Source organism: Musa acuminata, chromosome BXJ2-7, assembly GCF_036884655.1.
Source record: "Musa acuminata AAA Group cultivar baxijiao chromosome BXJ2-7, Cavendish_Baxijiao_AAA, whole genome shotgun sequence".
In the NCBI taxonomy this organism is placed as follows: domain Eukaryota; kingdom Viridiplantae; phylum Streptophyta; class Magnoliopsida; order Zingiberales; family Musaceae; genus Musa; species Musa acuminata.
In genome coordinates this window covers 29,339,200-29,357,487 of record NC_088344.1, presented here as the reverse complement: position 1 = coordinate 29,357,487, position 18,288 = coordinate 29,339,200, and the positions used below count along the sequence as shown (strand labels likewise).

Below are 18,288 nucleotides of genomic sequence, written 5' to 3'. Positions count from 1 at the left end.
TAAGATCCTCAAAGTAAATGCAAACCGAGATTTAGAGTGGTTCGGTCAATCTTGACCTACTCCACTTTTGGCTTCCTCCACCGACGAGGTCACCGACATCAACTAGAGGCCTTCTTTCAATAGGCGAAGGCCAACCACCCTTTTACAGTTTCACTCCTTTTGACGGGCTTAGGAGACAACCCTTACAGAATTTTCTCTCCTCTCTTTACAACTCAGAACTTGGAAGAACAGAGGGAGAAGAACTTTTGGCCTTTACAACAATTTTGAGCTCTAAGAATCACAGAAAAAGATCAAGATTTCAGTGTAAGTTCATACCCTTTCAATGCTGAATGGGTGGGGTATTTATAGGCCCCAACCCAGTTTAAATTTGGAGCTCAAAACTGTCAATTCCCGGAATTCCAGGATCAGGCAGTTGCACCTCCTGACTGGAGCGGTTGCACCGCCTGGCAAAGCTCGAAGACTGAGCCTCTGGGCGGTGCTACCTCCTGTCAGGGGCGGTTGCACCTCCTGACAGAGCTCGAAGACCGAGCTCAGGCGGTTGCACCTCCTGACTAAGGCGGTTGCACCGCCTGGCAGAGATTGAAGACCGAGCTCAGGCGGTGCCACCTCCTGTCAGGGGAGGTTGCACCTCCCAGTCTCGCTCGGAGACTAAGCCCCAGGCGGTGCCACCGCCTGGCTGGAGTGGTTGCACCTCCCAGTCTCGCTCGGAGACTGAGCCCAGGCGGTGCAACCTCCTGCCTTGGGCGATTCAACCGCCTGGCAGAAATCAGGGTCCGAATGGGTTGATCCATTCGACCCAATTTGGGTTTTTTAGGGGCCCAATTTCCCCAAGATTAAGTTAATGGGATCACCTCCCATTTCCAACTTAATCAATGTGCTAACTATGATTTTTCCTAAGACATTTACTGCAACTTGCTCCGGTGCGTCAATCGCTTCTTCCAGCGAGCTTCCGGCGAACTTCTGTCGATCATCCGATGAACCCTCGGTGATGCTCCTGTGGACTTCCGGCAAACTCCTGGACTTGCGACGATTCACTTGGCGAGTTCCGACGAGCTTCTTTGGCAAGCTTATGGACTTCTCGGATTTGTTCCCGCAGAACTTCCGACGACTGTCCGAACTTCCGTCGAACTCTCGAACTCCCAACGTGATCATTGTCTTGACTCCGACGCAACTCCTGCTGCATGTCTCACTTTTATCGTAGTTAATCCTACACACTTATCTCGATATATAGATTAGATAACAAATGACAATTGACTTCATTATCAAAATCCGAGATTCAACAACCAAAAGTAGTAGGAATGAGACATATGGTAGGGTTCCTAAAATACTACATATAATTAATTAAAATAGTTTAATTAATCATTATTATCTAGTAGTTTTATATGACGATATGTACATGTGATGTATGATATGGATGGATGATCATGGAATGTGTGATGTATATATTTGTATAATGTGATTATTATTATTATTGGGGCTTACGAGCCTCCAATATATATATATATATATATATATATATATATATATATATATATATATATATATATATATATATATATATATATATATATATATATATATATATATATATATATATATATATAACTCAATTTTGTCAATAGAAAGAGTTCCATTCGAAGATAACATCACAGATCTATTGACAAAGTCGTTATCTCAATTTGTCTTTGAGCGTCACAGGGGTCTGATGGGGATCAGATACAAAGGTGATTGACTTTAAGTTAAGTGGGAGATTACTAGTCATAGGTGCCCTACAAGCCAATCACATAAGTGGTAGCACGTTCGACTTGACACGCAGTCTTTTTACTTATTATTATTTGATATTTTATCACTTTATATTACCTATTGCATGAATATATGATGATATATATAGATCTATGTAATGGGAACCGAATCATGATGAGATCACAATAATGAGATTGATTCGTCTTTAAATATAAATCCTAAATAATCCCAGTCATAGATTACTCGAGAGGGACATCAAAATAACCGGACAGATTGGTATGTTGTATACCCGTCCATATGATGGATGCAACTATTCTCATAGCTATTAGCGTGGGGGCAATATGGATATAGTGCAGGTACTCATTGGAGAATGAGTTTACTGATTGATCTACTTACGGAATGCTGGATGGTTGATGATACCTTATTATCAAACAGCAATTCCATCATCCCAATAGTATATCTAGTCCTTAGAATTGAGGTACTAAGGATGTCCTGTATTAGTACTCCACTCTTTGATACCAGACTTATAGGTTTGGAGGTTCCAAATCTAGCACAACTAGTCATCGGGAGTGGTAGCCAACCTTACGAGGGCTATTTAATATCAATAGAGGATCATCTGCTCTCGGTGTCATGAGAGGAATATCTTATATATTTTTACTCAGATAAATCTATGGCCAAGGTCATTCGGATTGAGAGAGAAAGAGTTCTCCGGGAGAATCTGATTAGAGTGATACTTGAGTAGAAACTGCATGGGCTTAATAGTACCATGCTCGGTATAGATCTTTGGGGTATTAGATGGATGAGGGACTATAGATAAATAATAACTAAGGACAAATAGATCCAAAGGATTGGATTCCCCTATATCGTCTAGGGACTACGACGTAGTGTCCTAGTACGTCCGTAGTCGATAAGTAAATTATTATGAAGATAATAATTCACTAAGCTAGAAAGAGTTTTGATAGGTATGACTTATGGCTAACTCGATATTGGGCCTAGAGGGTCACACACATATGGTAGGCGTTGCGACGAGTAGAGGTTCAGATATAAGATATCCGTCAGACGCCCTATCTTATTAGAAAGCCAATAAGCCTCTGAATTATTGGATCCTATGGATGAGATCCAATAAGAGCTAATGAGAAATTATTTGATAGAGATCTACTAATCTAAGAGGCCTGGATAGTTGGATGGAGATCCAATACCCAATAAAGTAGGATCCATTAGGGTTAAGTTGATAGAGGACCTCTATAATTAGGGTTAAGTAGGATCCATTAGGGTTTTTGGTTGCCACCTCCTATTCTCCTCTCCTTCTCCTCCTCAAATAGTAGGCTTGGAGATTTGAGGAGCGTTGTCGCAACCCTGTTGTGTGGATCACCGCTAGATAGGAGGACGTTTGACCTCCTTCATCCTCCCCTATAGATCTACAGGGATTCATGGATATATGATCTTTCTATGTAACACAATCTTTTATATATGGAGTTTTCAGTTTTAAAGATTTTGCGCACTAATCTTTGCACGATGACAAACATATCTTTGGGAAATTTAGCGATTTTATTTTTTATTCTTCCGCTGCACATGTGATGTAACAATAGATTTCCCAACAACCTAGGCCAGAGTTGGGGCTATTTTGGGCCAAAAGAAAGGCTCATTCAATGACCCTTAGCCGGCCCAAGTGGTGGCACCGCCAGGGCTGGCAGTGGCACCACCTGAGGCTCAGCCTCCCAAGTGGTCGGGCGATGGTACCACCCAAACTAGGCGATGGTACCGCTAGCAATTAATGCTACCAAGCGATAGTACTGCCCTATCAGGTGGTGGTACTACCAGAGCCCAGTCTTCGAGGCTCTGTCAGACAATGATACCACCTAATGTCAGACTAACAAGCGGTGGTACTGCCCAATACTAGCGGTGGTACCGCCAGTATCTTGAAAACCCGAGATGAGACCATTTTGGCTCTAAATTTGAATCTATTTGGGGCCTATAAATATCTCACTCATCCCTACTTGGTTAAGACAAGAACTGAAACAAAAATAATGTAAAAACTCTATAGTAAATCCTTGAGAATTCCCCTCTAGCTCCAAGTTTCGATTTTAGTTTAAGAGAGGGGTGAGTGGCTTGTAAAGGTTAACTCTTGAACTTGTGAAAAGGAGAAGAGTTATAGGGGTAGTTAATTTTTGTTTGTTAGAAAGAAAATCGGTAGTGGAAGTCGATGGCCTCAAGTGAAAAGAGATCGAGAGTGTACGTAGGTCGCGACGACCGAACCATTATAAATCTAGTGTACTGGGTTTGCATTTTTGTTTTGTTTTTCATTCTCATATTACAAATTGCTTTACTTGCTCATTATATTTTTATGAACATTTTCAAGTTAAATATATTTCTGATATGATTTTATCGACTTAGATTTTTGAATCGATGTAACTTTTACGAAAGCACTAATTCACCCCCCCTCTTAGTGTCGATTTCGGTCCTAGCAATGAGCATGTATCAGGTGGATCCAAGCTTAGAACATTAGAAAGTAGTATAGTGTATCCTTAAGTGCTTGTGAAGGACTAAGGATATTTTACTAGTATATTGAGGTAGTAGCCTTAGGGTTTAGGGCTACACAGACTCGAGTTTCCAATCTAATATCAATGATAGTAAGTCTAATTCAGAGTATGTGTTCACTCTGAATGGAGGAATAGTATGTTGGAAGAGTTCTAAGCAAGATAATACTACTGACTCGACTATAGAGGAAGAGTACATTGCTACAGCAAAAGCAGTAAAGGAGAAAATATGGATGAAGAAGTTCATCATAGATTTGAGAGTTGTGCTAGGCAGCGAGGAGTCGATTCCTTTATATTGCGATAACTACGGGGTGATTGCTCAAATAAGGGAACCCGAGTCTCATTAGAAGTGTTCTGAGGAGGTTCCAATATATTATAGAGATCTTGGCCCGAGGAGATATAGTAGTGGAAAGAGTTTTATCAGAAGATAACATCACAGATCCACTGACAAAACTATTGTCTTAGATTGTCTTTGAATATCATAGGGGTCTGATGGAGATCAGACACATAGGTGATTGACTTTAAGTTAAGTGGGAGATTGTTAGTCATAGGTGCCCTACAAGCCAATCACGTGAGTGATGGCACGTATGACATGGTATGCACTCTTTTTGTTTATTATTATTATAATATTTTCTTACTTTATATTATTTATTGCATATATATTGTGATGTCCATGGATCTATGTAATGGAAATCAGATCATGATGAGATCACGATAATAAGACTGATTCACCTTTAAACATAAACACTAAATAATCCCTATCATATGTTACTTAAGAGGGACATCGAGATAGCTAGATAGACTGATGTACTATATACCCGTTTATATAATTAAGGTAGCTAGCCTCATAGCTGCTCATGTGGGGACACTAGGGATACAATGCAGGTGCTCATTGGAAAATGAGCTTACTGATTGATCCACTGACGAAATGTTTGATGGTTGATAATACCTTATTATCATATTGTGATACTATCATCTGATTGGTATATCTGGTTCTTAGACTTAAGACACTAAGAATGTCCTATATGAGTACTCTACTCTTTGATACCGGACTTATAGGTCTAGAAGTTTTAAATTTAGTACAACTAGTTATCGAGAGTGGTAGCTAACCTTATGAGATATATTGAGCATCGATAAAGGATTATCCATTCTCGGTGTTATGAGATGAATATCTCATGTATTCTTGCTCAAACAAATCCCTAGCTAGGGTCATTCGGATTGAGAGAGAGAGTTCTTTGAGAAAATCTAATTAGAGTGAGACTCGAGTAGAAACTATATAGGCCTAATAACACCATGCCCAGTATATGATCTCTAGGATATTAGATGAATGAGAGACTATAGGTACATGATAATTAAGGACAAATATGTCTAATGGATTGGATTCTCCTATATCATCTAGGGATTGCGATATAGTGGCCTAGTACATTCGTAGTCGATGAGTCAAGTGAATTATTATGGAGAAATTGAGCTAGAAGGAATTATGACAAGTATGACTAATGACTAGCTCAATATTGGGCTTAGAGGTCACACACATATGGTAGGTGTTGCGATGAGTAGAAGTTCGGAGATGAGATATCCGTTGGAGCCCCTATCTTATTGGATATCCAATAAGTCATGAATTATTAGATTCTATTGATGAGATCTAATAAGAGCCAATGAGAGATTATTGGATAAAGATCCACTAATCTAAGAGGTTTGGATAGTTGGATGAAGATCCAGTATCCAATATTGCAGGATCCATTAGAGTTAAGTTGACAAGGGGCCTCTATAAATAGGAGGGAACCAAAGGGTCATTGGCTAGGCCTTTTTTACTGTCATCTCCTATTCTCCTCTCCCTTTCACCTTCTTAGCCAATAGGGGCATGTAGAGATTTGGGCAGTGATTTGAGAAGCGTCTTCGCAACCCCTGCCATGTGGATCACTACTAAAGAGGAGGATAGTTGACCTACTTCATCCTCTCCCATAGATATGCAGAATTTTAGAGATATACGATCTCCCTAGGTAATACAACTATCTCATATATGATTTTTAATTTCGTGAGTTTTTGTGTATTAATTTTCGCATGATGATGAAACCTTTTTGTAGAAATCTAGGATTTTTTTTTTTTTGTTCTTCATCTATGCATATGGTGTCGCCCTTATATATTCCTACAAGAGTGAGTATGAAGGTTCTTTCCTAAGCCTGTTAAAATAAGAAAAGTTATAACAAAGGTAGTTGATCTTCATCCATTGAAAAGAAGATTGATAGTGAAAGCTGGTAGCCTCAAGGGAAGAGGAATAAGGAGTGGGCGTAGGTCAGGAAGATCGAACCACTGTAAATCGGTTTGTATTCCTTCTCTTGCTTTTGATTTGTTATTGTTTATCATTTACTTTCGTCGTAACCTTTACATGAATTTTTTGTTAATCACATTTCTAATAGAAACTTTAAAATTGGATAAAAAAATTGGATCGAACTTTAAAATTAGATAAAAAAAATTATTATAGCACTAATTCACTCGCTCAGTTATTATACTAATTCACTCGCTCAGTTATTATTAACAGGTAATAGCATCGAAGACAACTTATTTCACCAATCCACATAAAGTATCATGTAAAAAATATTAATAAAATTTATTATGTTAGTTAATAAAATAGCTAATACTAACTTATATAAATTGACATTGATACAAAAATATCATTTATTTCAATCATGATATGCTACATAAATATTTGATGATCACTAATATGATTAAATAAAAATGATTTCTCCAAAATGACTAATTGAATTAATTTATTTAAATCAATATAATACATAAAAATGAGAAGTAAAAACAAATAAAATTAATATTGAAACTTACTGCATTCTTATGGATCACGATTGAAAACTATTTGATTTCTCTAATCCACAAAAGTTGCATCATGTAAAAATACTAACAAAATTTATCTCTACCTTAATATGCTACAAGAATATTTTTTAAAAAAATAACGTTTGAAGATAATAATATTTAATGATCACAAATAGAATGAAAATAATTATATTTCTCCAAATCAAATAATTCAATTAATTTAATTTAAATTAATACAATATATAAAATAATAAGTGAAAATAAATAAAATTTGTTTCGCAACTTATAGCCTCCTTCTTCATCATGACAAGGATTGAAAATAATTTGATTTCTTTAATCTGCAAAAGAAGCATCCTTTAAAAAATAGTAATATAATTTATTATGTTAGTTAAATAAAATAATTAATACAAACTTATTATCAATTAAAATTGATAACAACAGATCATTTATCTCTATCTTTATATGCTACATGTATATTTAACAAAATAGATTATTTAATAAATATAATATTTGATTATCACAATTTGAATTGAGGATAATTTGATTTCTGCAAGACAAGTAATTGAATTAATTTTATTTAAATCCTTATAATAAATAAAAAATGAAGTAAAATTCAATAAAAATAATATTAAAACCTAGTACATTTTTGTTAATAATGAATAAGATTGAAGCCAATTTGATATCTTGGATCCACAAATAGAGTATTCTGTAAAACAGTAATAACAAAATTTTATGATATTAGATAAATAAAATAGTTATTACTAACTTATTTAAATTTAAAATTGATGACATATGATTTACCTCAATCTTAGGAAGCTACATGAATATTTGATGATATCAAATACGATTGAAGACAATCTGATTTCTCAAGAACAAGAAATTGAATTTAAATCAATATCATTCATAAAATTTAGAATTTAAAATAAATAATATTAATATTAAAACTTACTAGATTCTCCTTGATCAAGAATAAGATTTATGTTAGTTAAAGCTTACTAACTTTTTTTAGTTAAAATATATAATAACATATCATTCATCTTTGCCTTGATATTATGCTACATGAATATTTGATGACTACAATATTTGATGATCCCCAATAGAATTGAAGACAAATTGATTTCCCCAAAACAAGTAATTGAATTAATTTTATTTTAATCAGTATAATTCATCAAAATGAAAAGTGACAATAAATAAAATTAACATTGAAACTTATTTCATTCTTTTTTTTTTATCAAAAATAGGATAAAAGAAAATTCGATTTATTCAACCTACAAATGAAATATATTGTAAAAAATAGTAACAAAATTTATGATGTTAATTAAATAAAATAGCTAATACTAATTTACATGAATTAAAATTGTCAATAACATGCCATTTATCTCTATCTTAATATGATGCATGAAAATCTGATGACCACAAATAGGATTGAAAATAATTTGATTTCTTCAAAACAAGTAATTGAATTAGTTTCATTTAAATCAATAAAATACATAAAAATAAGAAGTGCAACTAAATAAAATTACTATTGAAGCTTATATGTTCTTCTTGGTCATTAAAGGGATCCAAGATATTTTTAATTCTCCAATCCACCAATGGAGCATCCTATACTATTGAAAATAGTAATAAAATTTATGATGTTAGTTAAACAAAATAACTAATACTAACTTATATGAATTAAAATTGATAAAAACATATCATTTATTTATATCCTAATATTCTACATGAATATTAAACAAAAAATAATATTTGATAAACATGAATAGGGTGGAAGATAATTTGATTTATCCAACATAAGAATTGAATTAATTTAATTTAATTCAATATAATATATATAAATAAATAAAATTAATATTGAAACATACTCTATTCTTGTTGATCATGATTGACAATTGATTTCTCCAATCTACAAACGAAGCATCTCTCTTCTTTGTTGATCTATTATAACACCAGCCACAGTGGGCTACATACATGTCTGTCCTCCATGCGAGGGCCTCCGACAAGGTCAAGAGATGATGGCTGAAAACATGGAAAGAAGAATGCGCTTCGCTTGCAGCGCCAATTGCGTTCCATCGGCTCTCATCCAATCCATGCAATTTGTGTGGACGCCGCGCAATCACCCACCGCCAAATCTTCTCTGCTTCACAATTTTCTTTTTTTTATTATTTCTGAATCTTTATTATCCCGACAGTAATATTAATAATTTTCAGATAGATATTTATATTTTAATTAACAATGAAAAATGATAGTTAACTGATTAATTATAAAAAGATATACAATATTTTTGGGTTTTTGCAAGAATATATAATATAGAAAAACACCTTATTTTGAAGGAACCAAACGAATCAAACAAATAAGACTGGATCGGTAATTCAAGGTCATCCTCCAAGGAAGAAGGAAGGAAGGAGACAGCGAGATTGGTTTTGGAGGAGAGGAAACGGTGTTTTTCTTTCGTTTACAGAAGAATACCATTTCCGCCTCCAACGTTTCTTCAGCTCTCCTCCTCTTCTGGTATTTAGATGTGCAGTATGCGCATGTATTTGATACATTAGTTTACGTGAGAGGTGTGTTCTTCTTCTCTTTGAATCCGTATCTTTATTCGACCTCCGACGCATGAAGAGACTCACTTCCTCCTCTTCTCCTGAGACAGGAGCTTACGCTACATTTATTTGAAGCCAGATCACACACACAGGTTTGTCTGAAAAATCCCTACATTCTTCACTCGGCCTCCTCTCTCTTCCTCTTCTTCAAGAAAAGGTTAGCGGCAACGCCGGAGTGCCATTGTTGTTGAAGAAAAAATTACTCGGTTAATGGTTAAATGCATCAGTCGCAACAATTAAGTATTCCCAACTACTAAGGTCAGGTTGATATCAGAGAAGCATCAGGAGTAAATGAAATGAATGATCGATAGGATAGGACTCTGAGGATCGTTCCTTTCTACCTGACCTCCCTAACCTTAACAGCTCCTTCTCGTCCTTTATCTATTAATTTCTTTAAGGTGGCAAGTAATGCATGTGGTGTCGTGCATTTAGAGAGCTTTGGAATGATTTTTGTAGGGGGGGAGGAGAGAAATGGGATCGATCAGCGGCGAAGAAATAGCGCCATGGGGGAAGGCAGAGGGTGTAGCAAAGGAGGAGAGGATACTGGTTTCGGTAAGGGTGAGGCCCCTGAACGCCAAAGAGATTGAGAAGAATGACCCCTCAGATTGGGAGTGCGTCAATGACACCACCATCATGTTCAAGAACAGCCTCCCCGAACGATCCGCATTTCCAACAGCTTATACATTCGGTGAGTCTTCTGCAATTATCGGGTTTTACTGCTCTATAAACCAATCTGATTACCTACCCATGTTTTTCCTAACCGAAGCATTTTGATGAAAGTTCAGCACTCTTAAGGGAAATGTGTTGCGTAGACTAGTGAATGTGTATACTATTTTCTGTCTTCTACTTGTTTCGATGAAAGATTCATTTTAGTGAAGTTGAAATTGGTACATCAAGTGAGGAAATGATACTTGCAGATGGATCTTATCAAGGGTCTTCTCTTGGCAATAATTTCTTCTACCATGTGTGTTAGATCTCGTAAAAAACAAAGTTCTTCCCCTAGTTTATCAAACTGTGCGTATAATAATAAGCTCCATTCAGGAACAGGGGGAGATTGTGCTACAGCGACTTGAAGTGTTCTCATAGGAGAAAATAATATAAGCTTAGATTTTGCACCCCTCTGGTAAATTCAAAGAAAAATATCTTAGAAGGTGCAGGTCGATATGTCAACAAGTAAATTAGGATGCTCAAACATCATTTGTATTTGGTTGCATTACGAGCTATTTTCAATATTTTGCCATCCTCATTTCTCTACTGTTTGGAATTGATTAGACAAAGTGTTCGGGCATCAGAGCAACACAAGACATGTTTATGATGAAGGAGCCAAGGACGTTGCTCTTTCTGTTGTCAATGGAATCAATGGTAAGTACCACATTCGATGAATTGCTTGTCTGTCTTTATACAAGTTCACTGATCTATTTTTCTGAGTGTCCATCTCGGACTATCGTATATACAAGGAAAATACTGTAAACTAACAGTAGAATATATGAATTGCAGCAAGTATATTTGCCTACGGACAAACAAGTAGTGGAAAGACATACACGATGACTAGTATAACCGAGTATACCATGGAGGACATATATGACTACATAAAGAGGGTATCAACTGACTAATACCTGAGTTTTCTGATGCCATAGAGATCATTGTAGAGCTTCTCTCTTTCTAGCGTTTCTAGTATATTAATTCTTCCCTTTTGCAGCATGAGGAAAGAGAATTTGTTCTCAAGTTCTCAGCAATGGAGATATACAATGAAGCAGTGAGAGATCTCCTGAGCACTGATAGTTCCCCTCTTAGGCTTCTTGATGATCCAGAGGTATAGTAAGTAGGTGCACTTGTGAATGCTTAATCAAGTTGCTTCTCTTCTTATCTTCGGGTGAAACAACAAAGGTTTCTGGTTAACTTGCTACCATCCGTCTCAGAGAGGGACTGTGGTGGAAAAACTCACTGAGGAAACTCTGAGGGACCAGAGGCATCTCAAAGAACTTGTATTTACTTGTGCAGGTCTGATACTGAGATATGCTCCTCCATACGCTTACTATACGCTCAGTTATCTTTCTATATCTGCTTCGTTCAAAAGGAAGTTAATATATATGATTTTTTTGTCATAGCTCAACGACAGGTCGGGGAGACATCTCTCAATGAAATGAGCTCCCGATCTCATCAGATTCTGAGATTGGTTCGCCCTCTGCTCAGATCACTGAATGACTAAACTCTGCTAGTTGAACAGAATAATTAGAGATTTAATTTTAGCCTAATCGTCTATGACTGCAGACAATTGAGAGTAGTGCTCGTGAGTTCATGGGCAAAGACAGTTCAACTACTCTTTTAGCTGCTGTGGTATGTTCATTCTCTCATTGATCATCAATCTTCTTTTTCCTTACATATATGTATTCAAGTGACAATGGCACGATAGGAGGCTGAATTTTCATTTTCTCTGGACACAGAATTTTATTGATTTAGCAGGAAGTGAACGCGCATCTCAAGTTTCTTCTGCTAGTAATCGCCTAAAAGAAGGTTGTCACATTAACCGAAGTTTGCTTACCCTGGGAACTGTTATCCGGAAGCTGAGGTTATTGAAATGCTTTCTTCCAAGTACTCGCTGTTCTCTGATGAACTTAACGTCCCACGTTCTCAATGAAAGATGAAATTCCCTCTCTCTCTCTCTCTCTCTCTCTCTCTCTCTCTTAAACCTGCCATCTGATGGCAGATTACTGGGCACATTTGCCGTTTTCAGAGCCACAGTGATCTTATCTGTTTGGTAATCAGTTTCATCTTGCATGAATGCATACCATGATAAAACATCAAACAGGTGGATATTTTGAATGGGCCAGAAAGCGATTTCTTCTTGGTAAACTGTTTATAGCCTCGTTCAAATACGTAATTCTCCCATCTGTCTCCATTTACAGATTAGCTAAACAACGTACAGCAATTTGCTCTTGTTTTCCTTGCTAGATATTTATCTGGCTGTTGTTTCTCTCAAATCTTCTTCGAATCTGAATTCAGATGTTCATCACTCGCTTTTTCTTTATGCAGCAAAGGGAGAACTGGTCACATTCCATATCGAGATTCCAAGCTGACACGCATTTTACAGCCCTTCTTAGGAGGTAATGCAAGAACTGCCATTATCTGTACGATGAGCCCTGCAAGAAGCCACATTGAGCAATCCAGAAACACCCTTTCATTTGCAAGCTGTGCAAAACAAGTAGCCACCAATGCCCAAGTTAATGTGGTGGTGTCTGACAAGGCACTGGTAAAGCATCTGCAAAGAGAACTTGCTAGGTTGGAAAATGAACTGAGATATACAGAATCAGCCACCTGCACGCATCATTCTGATGCCCTGCGTGACAAAGATGCCAAGATTAAGAAGGTTAGTTTAATCTTTTCATTTTGCTGCTGTTGATACGTGAAGAAAGATGGTTCATATGCTCAGTAGTACATTTGGGTTGCAAACTGCATGTACACCACAGCATAAGCAATGACCAGTTTACGTCAGCATGTCCCTGGATTCTGAATGCGATTTGCCATTTCTTACACTCGTTCGTTGTTTAGATGGAGCGTGAAATCATGGACCTGATGCAGCAAAGAGATCTTGCTCAGTCTCGACTTGAGGATTTGCTCCGAGCTGTTGTGGATGAACGAGCTTCAAGACAATGGGTACGTATCCTTTTACCCTGTTGAGTTTGCTTATGTTCTCTAACCTTTGTTTCTTCTTTTCTTCTGTAGGAAGAATCCAGCCATTCGTCGGTATCCCATGCACGCAGTGAATGTGAAGATGGAGTTTCGATTTATGATACGTCTAATATTGCATACCAAATTGCAGATTTAGACTCTTCGAGATTTGATATGCCGGAAGAAAGGAACAACTACGAGTATAACATAGAGATTCCTAGTAAGATGAAGTCACATTTGCGATCGATCAGCAGTCCTACTTTGAGTGAACAGATCCTGCAGCAGGGATGGGAGGAAATTGTCGAAGCCACGCATGAAGATTCTGAAGACCACTGCAAGGAAGTCCAGTGTATTGAGATACATGCTATAAGCACAAGCAGGAGTGACGAGTTCAACCTCCTGATTAGTGATGGAAGTGATAGTCTGCTGGCACTGACTGATGAAGACAGACTTGGGGATCCTGCACCACAATCTTTAGGCGATACACACTTGAAACCTGCAATGGAGCAATCGATAGATATTGCGACAAGGACAACCGATAACATTGTCAAACCATGTCCTGATGCATCATCTCCATTGCCTTCAGTGTCGAAGGTAATGAATTCCGGGGAGTTGGTTCTGGCCAGAAGTAGAAGCTGCAAGGCAAGTCTGATGAACACTTCAATCTTGTCTTTGCTAGAAAACGTCGAACAAGGTAAGGAAACACCGCAGGAGACCTTCTTAAAAGAGTCTCCTGGAAGGCTTAGACTCTCTGCGTTGCGTTATGATGTCGAAAATGAGAAACACTCAGTAGAAGGATCTCAGGCCTCAGAAAAGCTGACTTCCGATGACACAATTCAAACCGAGGATATAAAAACTGTTCATGGAGAGGCTGATGCTAATCTCAGCACCTCTTTTTCAGGAACGAATGAGATGGATGAATGCCATTGTCACAAGCAACTCCCTTCTTATCAGGTAGGCTTTCTCATTTGTGCATGAATTTACCTTTTGTTCATTTTGCTAGTACATCAGAAGCCACTCAAAGCTAAAATACCTGCAAGACAGAGGTTCTGTTAGTATGTTATTCCTGCTTCACGTTGTGAGTCTCATGTCTCATGTCTTGAACAATGGCTACGAATTGAATGTTCCTTGAGACAGCATTATGGAAACAGGACTACAGGACCATGTATCAGTAGATGATTTGCAAACCACCAGAGATCGATTGTAGACTTGAAATTACAGTATTGATCGATTTGCAAGCCTTTTCCAGTATTCCTCTGTTCTACGACAGATGATTTCCATTCAATTTTTGTGTAAACATACATATATATATATATATATATATATGCTTATTGATGATGATATGAATCAGGAGATTCGACAGACTTGGTGGGAAGCCCATGGAGCTGAGAAGAATGTAAAGGATGTGGGCGTGGAAGCGGTGCTATCTCCCTACGAGTCTCCTTCGCGACGGCCGCTGGAATTTGAGAGAAAGCGACAGGAGATAATCGAGCTGTGGCACGCATGCAATGTTCCCTTGGTCCATAGAACTTGCTTCTTCCTGGTCTTCAAAGGCGATCCAGCTGACTCCATCTACATGGAAGTCGAATGCAGAAGGCTGTCCTTTCTAAGAAACGCTTTCTCTCATGGAAAGGCTGGTGGCGTAGTGGCTGAAGACGGTCACAGAGTTAGTCTTGCTTCGAGGTCGGATCATGATCTTATGCTTGCATTTTGCCCCTGCATTCAAATAGGCGTACATCTGCATGGGTGAAATGATCATATGAACTTTTCATGCTGTTGTTAGCTCGAGATATCTTCGTCGCGAGAGAGAAATGCTGTGCAGGCAGATGCAGAAGAAGCTGTCCCCGGACGACAGGGTGAGTCTTTATGCTAAGTGGGGAGTTGCTCTGAACTCCAAGCAGCGGAAATTGCAGCTAGGTCAGCGCCTGTGGACTAAAACCGACCTCGAACACGTAAAAGAGAGCGCATCCCTCGTCGCTAAGCTGATCGGATTTGTAGAGCAAGGGCGGGCAATGAAGGAGATGTTTGGACTCAGCTTCACTCCGCAGCAAACTCACAAGAGATCCTTCAGTTGGATGCAGGGATAGACTGCCGTCGCGTGAGCAGACTGAGGCAGTACGTATGCATTAATAATCTGTCATGGCCTGGCATCAACTAAAAACAAGTTCTTCACTCCATTTTTTTTTGTGATTCTTTGATCAAATACTGTTGTAGAGAAAACGTTGTAAATTGCTGTGATCAACCAAACGAGAATACTGCATTGTTATGCATGTATTGCCACAGTCAAATTTGTATAGCAGTTTGCAGCTTGTTTATCACTTTTCTCTCTCTCTCTCTCTCTCGTTGCAGTTGATGATTGTATGCTTCCATGGGAGCAAATATCCAAAGATCCCTTGTTTTTTACCCCCATTTAAATGATTTTTTCAAATAAATTTATTATTAAAAATTAATTCATAATAGTTATCTAACGTACATGTTTTAGATAGTTATAGACATATTTTAAGTAATAATTGATGATCTAAAAGTTATAGGATAGTTTCTATACTTAACTCAATTATAGATGACATAATGGGGTGAAGTAATTACCACTACGTCCTATAAATAGGATCATAGTTCATGAAAAACAATAGTGTGCACTTGGTGTTAGAGCTAGCCCCACGAAATTTACCAAAGGGTAATTTTGGTAACCCAACAAAGACAATAAAGCGGAAAAATAAAAGCGACAAGAACACCAGATTTACGTGATTCAGCCAATTAACATACATTCATGGACGAAGGAGGAGCAAATCACTACTATAAAAGAGAGACTATTACAAATACCTTACGAAGATATTCCTAGGCCATAAAACACGTGAATCTATTAAACAAGAAAAACCTAAACTATAAGCCCAAACTATTTAACTGAGTGTGGACTTAAACCTAAAGCAAACACTTAGGTTTTTCTTATGGTGCATCTAATTTTAAAGCCCAGACCCTTATTTATAGTTCCAATATGAGATAACAAGCCTCATTTTACCGATGTGGGACTATGAGACTTGCCAAACTAATAAATCTCCACCTTGGCATGTCCCAACAAAACTTGCTCCACCTTCTTCATAAAAGTCCCAATGGGCAATCATCAACAATGAACATCAACCAAGTCCAAGCACTGCTTGAACTTGTAAACCGGAAGAGGCTTCATAAGCATATCAATTGGATTGTCCTTCGTATGAATTTTCTGAACAATGACCTTTCCCCCAGTAATAGTATCTCATTTGCATCCAACAATTTTCTTACCCGAAGGTGGCTTCACAAGTTCCTAAGTTCTATTTTGATGAAGAGATTCAATTTCTTCATTCATCATGATCAACCACTTAGCGGAATTATCACAAGAAGCTGCATCTGAGTAGGAAGTAGGCTCACCAACTTCACTTGTTTCTTTTGCAACAAACAAAGCATATGCAACCAAATTTGCATATCTTTGTGGTGGTCGAATATTTCTCTGTGGTCTATCCTTGGCTATGGAATATTGCTCTTCCTCTAGATCATCTTCGTTAGTAGATTCAGGACCATCTACGGGTATTCTTTGAATAGAAGAGTTAGACTAAAAAGAATTAGAACTACTAATCTCAAGCTCCACATGCTTCTGCACACTATCATTTGTACAACTAGTAGATTCTTCTTTAGAAGATAACATAGATAATTCATCAAAAGTAACATCTCTACTGATTATAAATTTTGGGGATTTGGGATCAGAACACCATAATCTATATCCTTTTACCCCAAAAGCATACCCAAGGAAAATACTTTTTTTAGCTCGAGGCTCTAATTTTCCTTCATTTATATGTATGTATGCTGGACACCTAAAATTTTTTAAATCAGAGTAATCAGCAAGAGTACCTGACCAAACTTTCTCCGGAGTTTTAAAGTTAAGTGCTACAGATGGAGCGCGGTTGACAACATAACATGCCATATTAATCGCCTCTGCCCAAAAGTCCTTTGTCAACCCTACATTTGAGATCATACACTTTGCTCTCTCCAAGAGTGTTCTGTTTATATATTCGGCCACACCATTTTGTTGAGGCGTCATCCTAACAGTGCGATGCCGAACGATTCCTTCATTTTTACAGAATTCATCAAGGTCACCTTCATAAAATTTCATGTCATTATCTATTCGAAGCCACTTAATCTGTTTACCTGTTTGCTTCTCAATCAAAGCCTTCCATTATTTAAAGATTAGAAAAACATCATTTTTATTCTTCAAAAATAAACCCAAACTTTTCTGGAATAATCGTCAATGAAAGTCAATATATACCTGACACCACCCTTAGATTGAACATGAGCTGGACCTCAAAGGTTTGAATGAATATAGTCAAGAATACCTTTCGTTTTGTGAACTGCCGGAGAATTGAAGCTGACTCTTTTCTGCTTTCTAAAAATGTAGTGTTCACAGAAATCCAGTGGCTTAGTACTCTGTCCACAAAGTATACTCCTTTTGCTCAATATACTCAAACCTTTTTTCACTCATATGACCCAAACGCATATGCCATAATTTGGTGATGTCAGAATTAGACAATGATGATGACGAGACTACAACCGAGCCTATGACAGTAGTTCCCTACAAATTATATAAGCTACCAGACCTACAAGCTTTTATAACAACAAGAGCACTTCTAGAAACTTTCATAACTCCACCTTTGTATTTACACCCAAAGGCCTCTAATGTGCCTAAAGAAATGAGATTCTTTTTTAAATCAGGAACATGTCTAACATTAGTGAGCGTCCTCATAATACTATCATGCATTTTAATTCAGATTGTTCCTCTACTAACAATATCATATGCTGCATTATTGTCTATCAAAACAATTCCATCATTACAAGATTCATATGTAGAAAACAAATCTCTATTATGACACATATGATAAGAACAACTCGAATCT

The 18,288-nt window shown here is 37.3% G+C and overlaps 1 protein-coding gene across 1 annotated transcript; it reads left to right on the top strand.

The window, feature by feature from the left end:
- Nucleotides 1-10,162: 10,162 nt before the first annotated feature.
- On the top strand, nucleotides 10,163-15,579 carry LOC103973372 (kinesin-like protein KIN-7H). The gene is made up of 13 exons (XM_018821397.2): nucleotides 10,163-10,388; nucleotides 10,973-11,062; nucleotides 11,198-11,298; nucleotides 11,400-11,513; nucleotides 11,620-11,701; nucleotides 11,809-11,876; nucleotides 11,972-12,037; nucleotides 12,145-12,269; nucleotides 12,734-13,067; nucleotides 13,250-13,354; nucleotides 13,424-14,323; nucleotides 14,721-15,052; nucleotides 15,153-15,579. Exons 1-13 carry the CDS (start codon nucleotides 10,172-10,174, stop codon nucleotides 15,454-15,456), a joined length of 2,838 nt encoding a protein of 945 aa, XP_018676942.2. The 5' UTR covers nucleotides 10,163-10,171; the 3' UTR covers nucleotides 15,457-15,579.
- The last annotated feature ends 2,709 nt before the right edge of the window (nucleotides 15,580-18,288 follow it).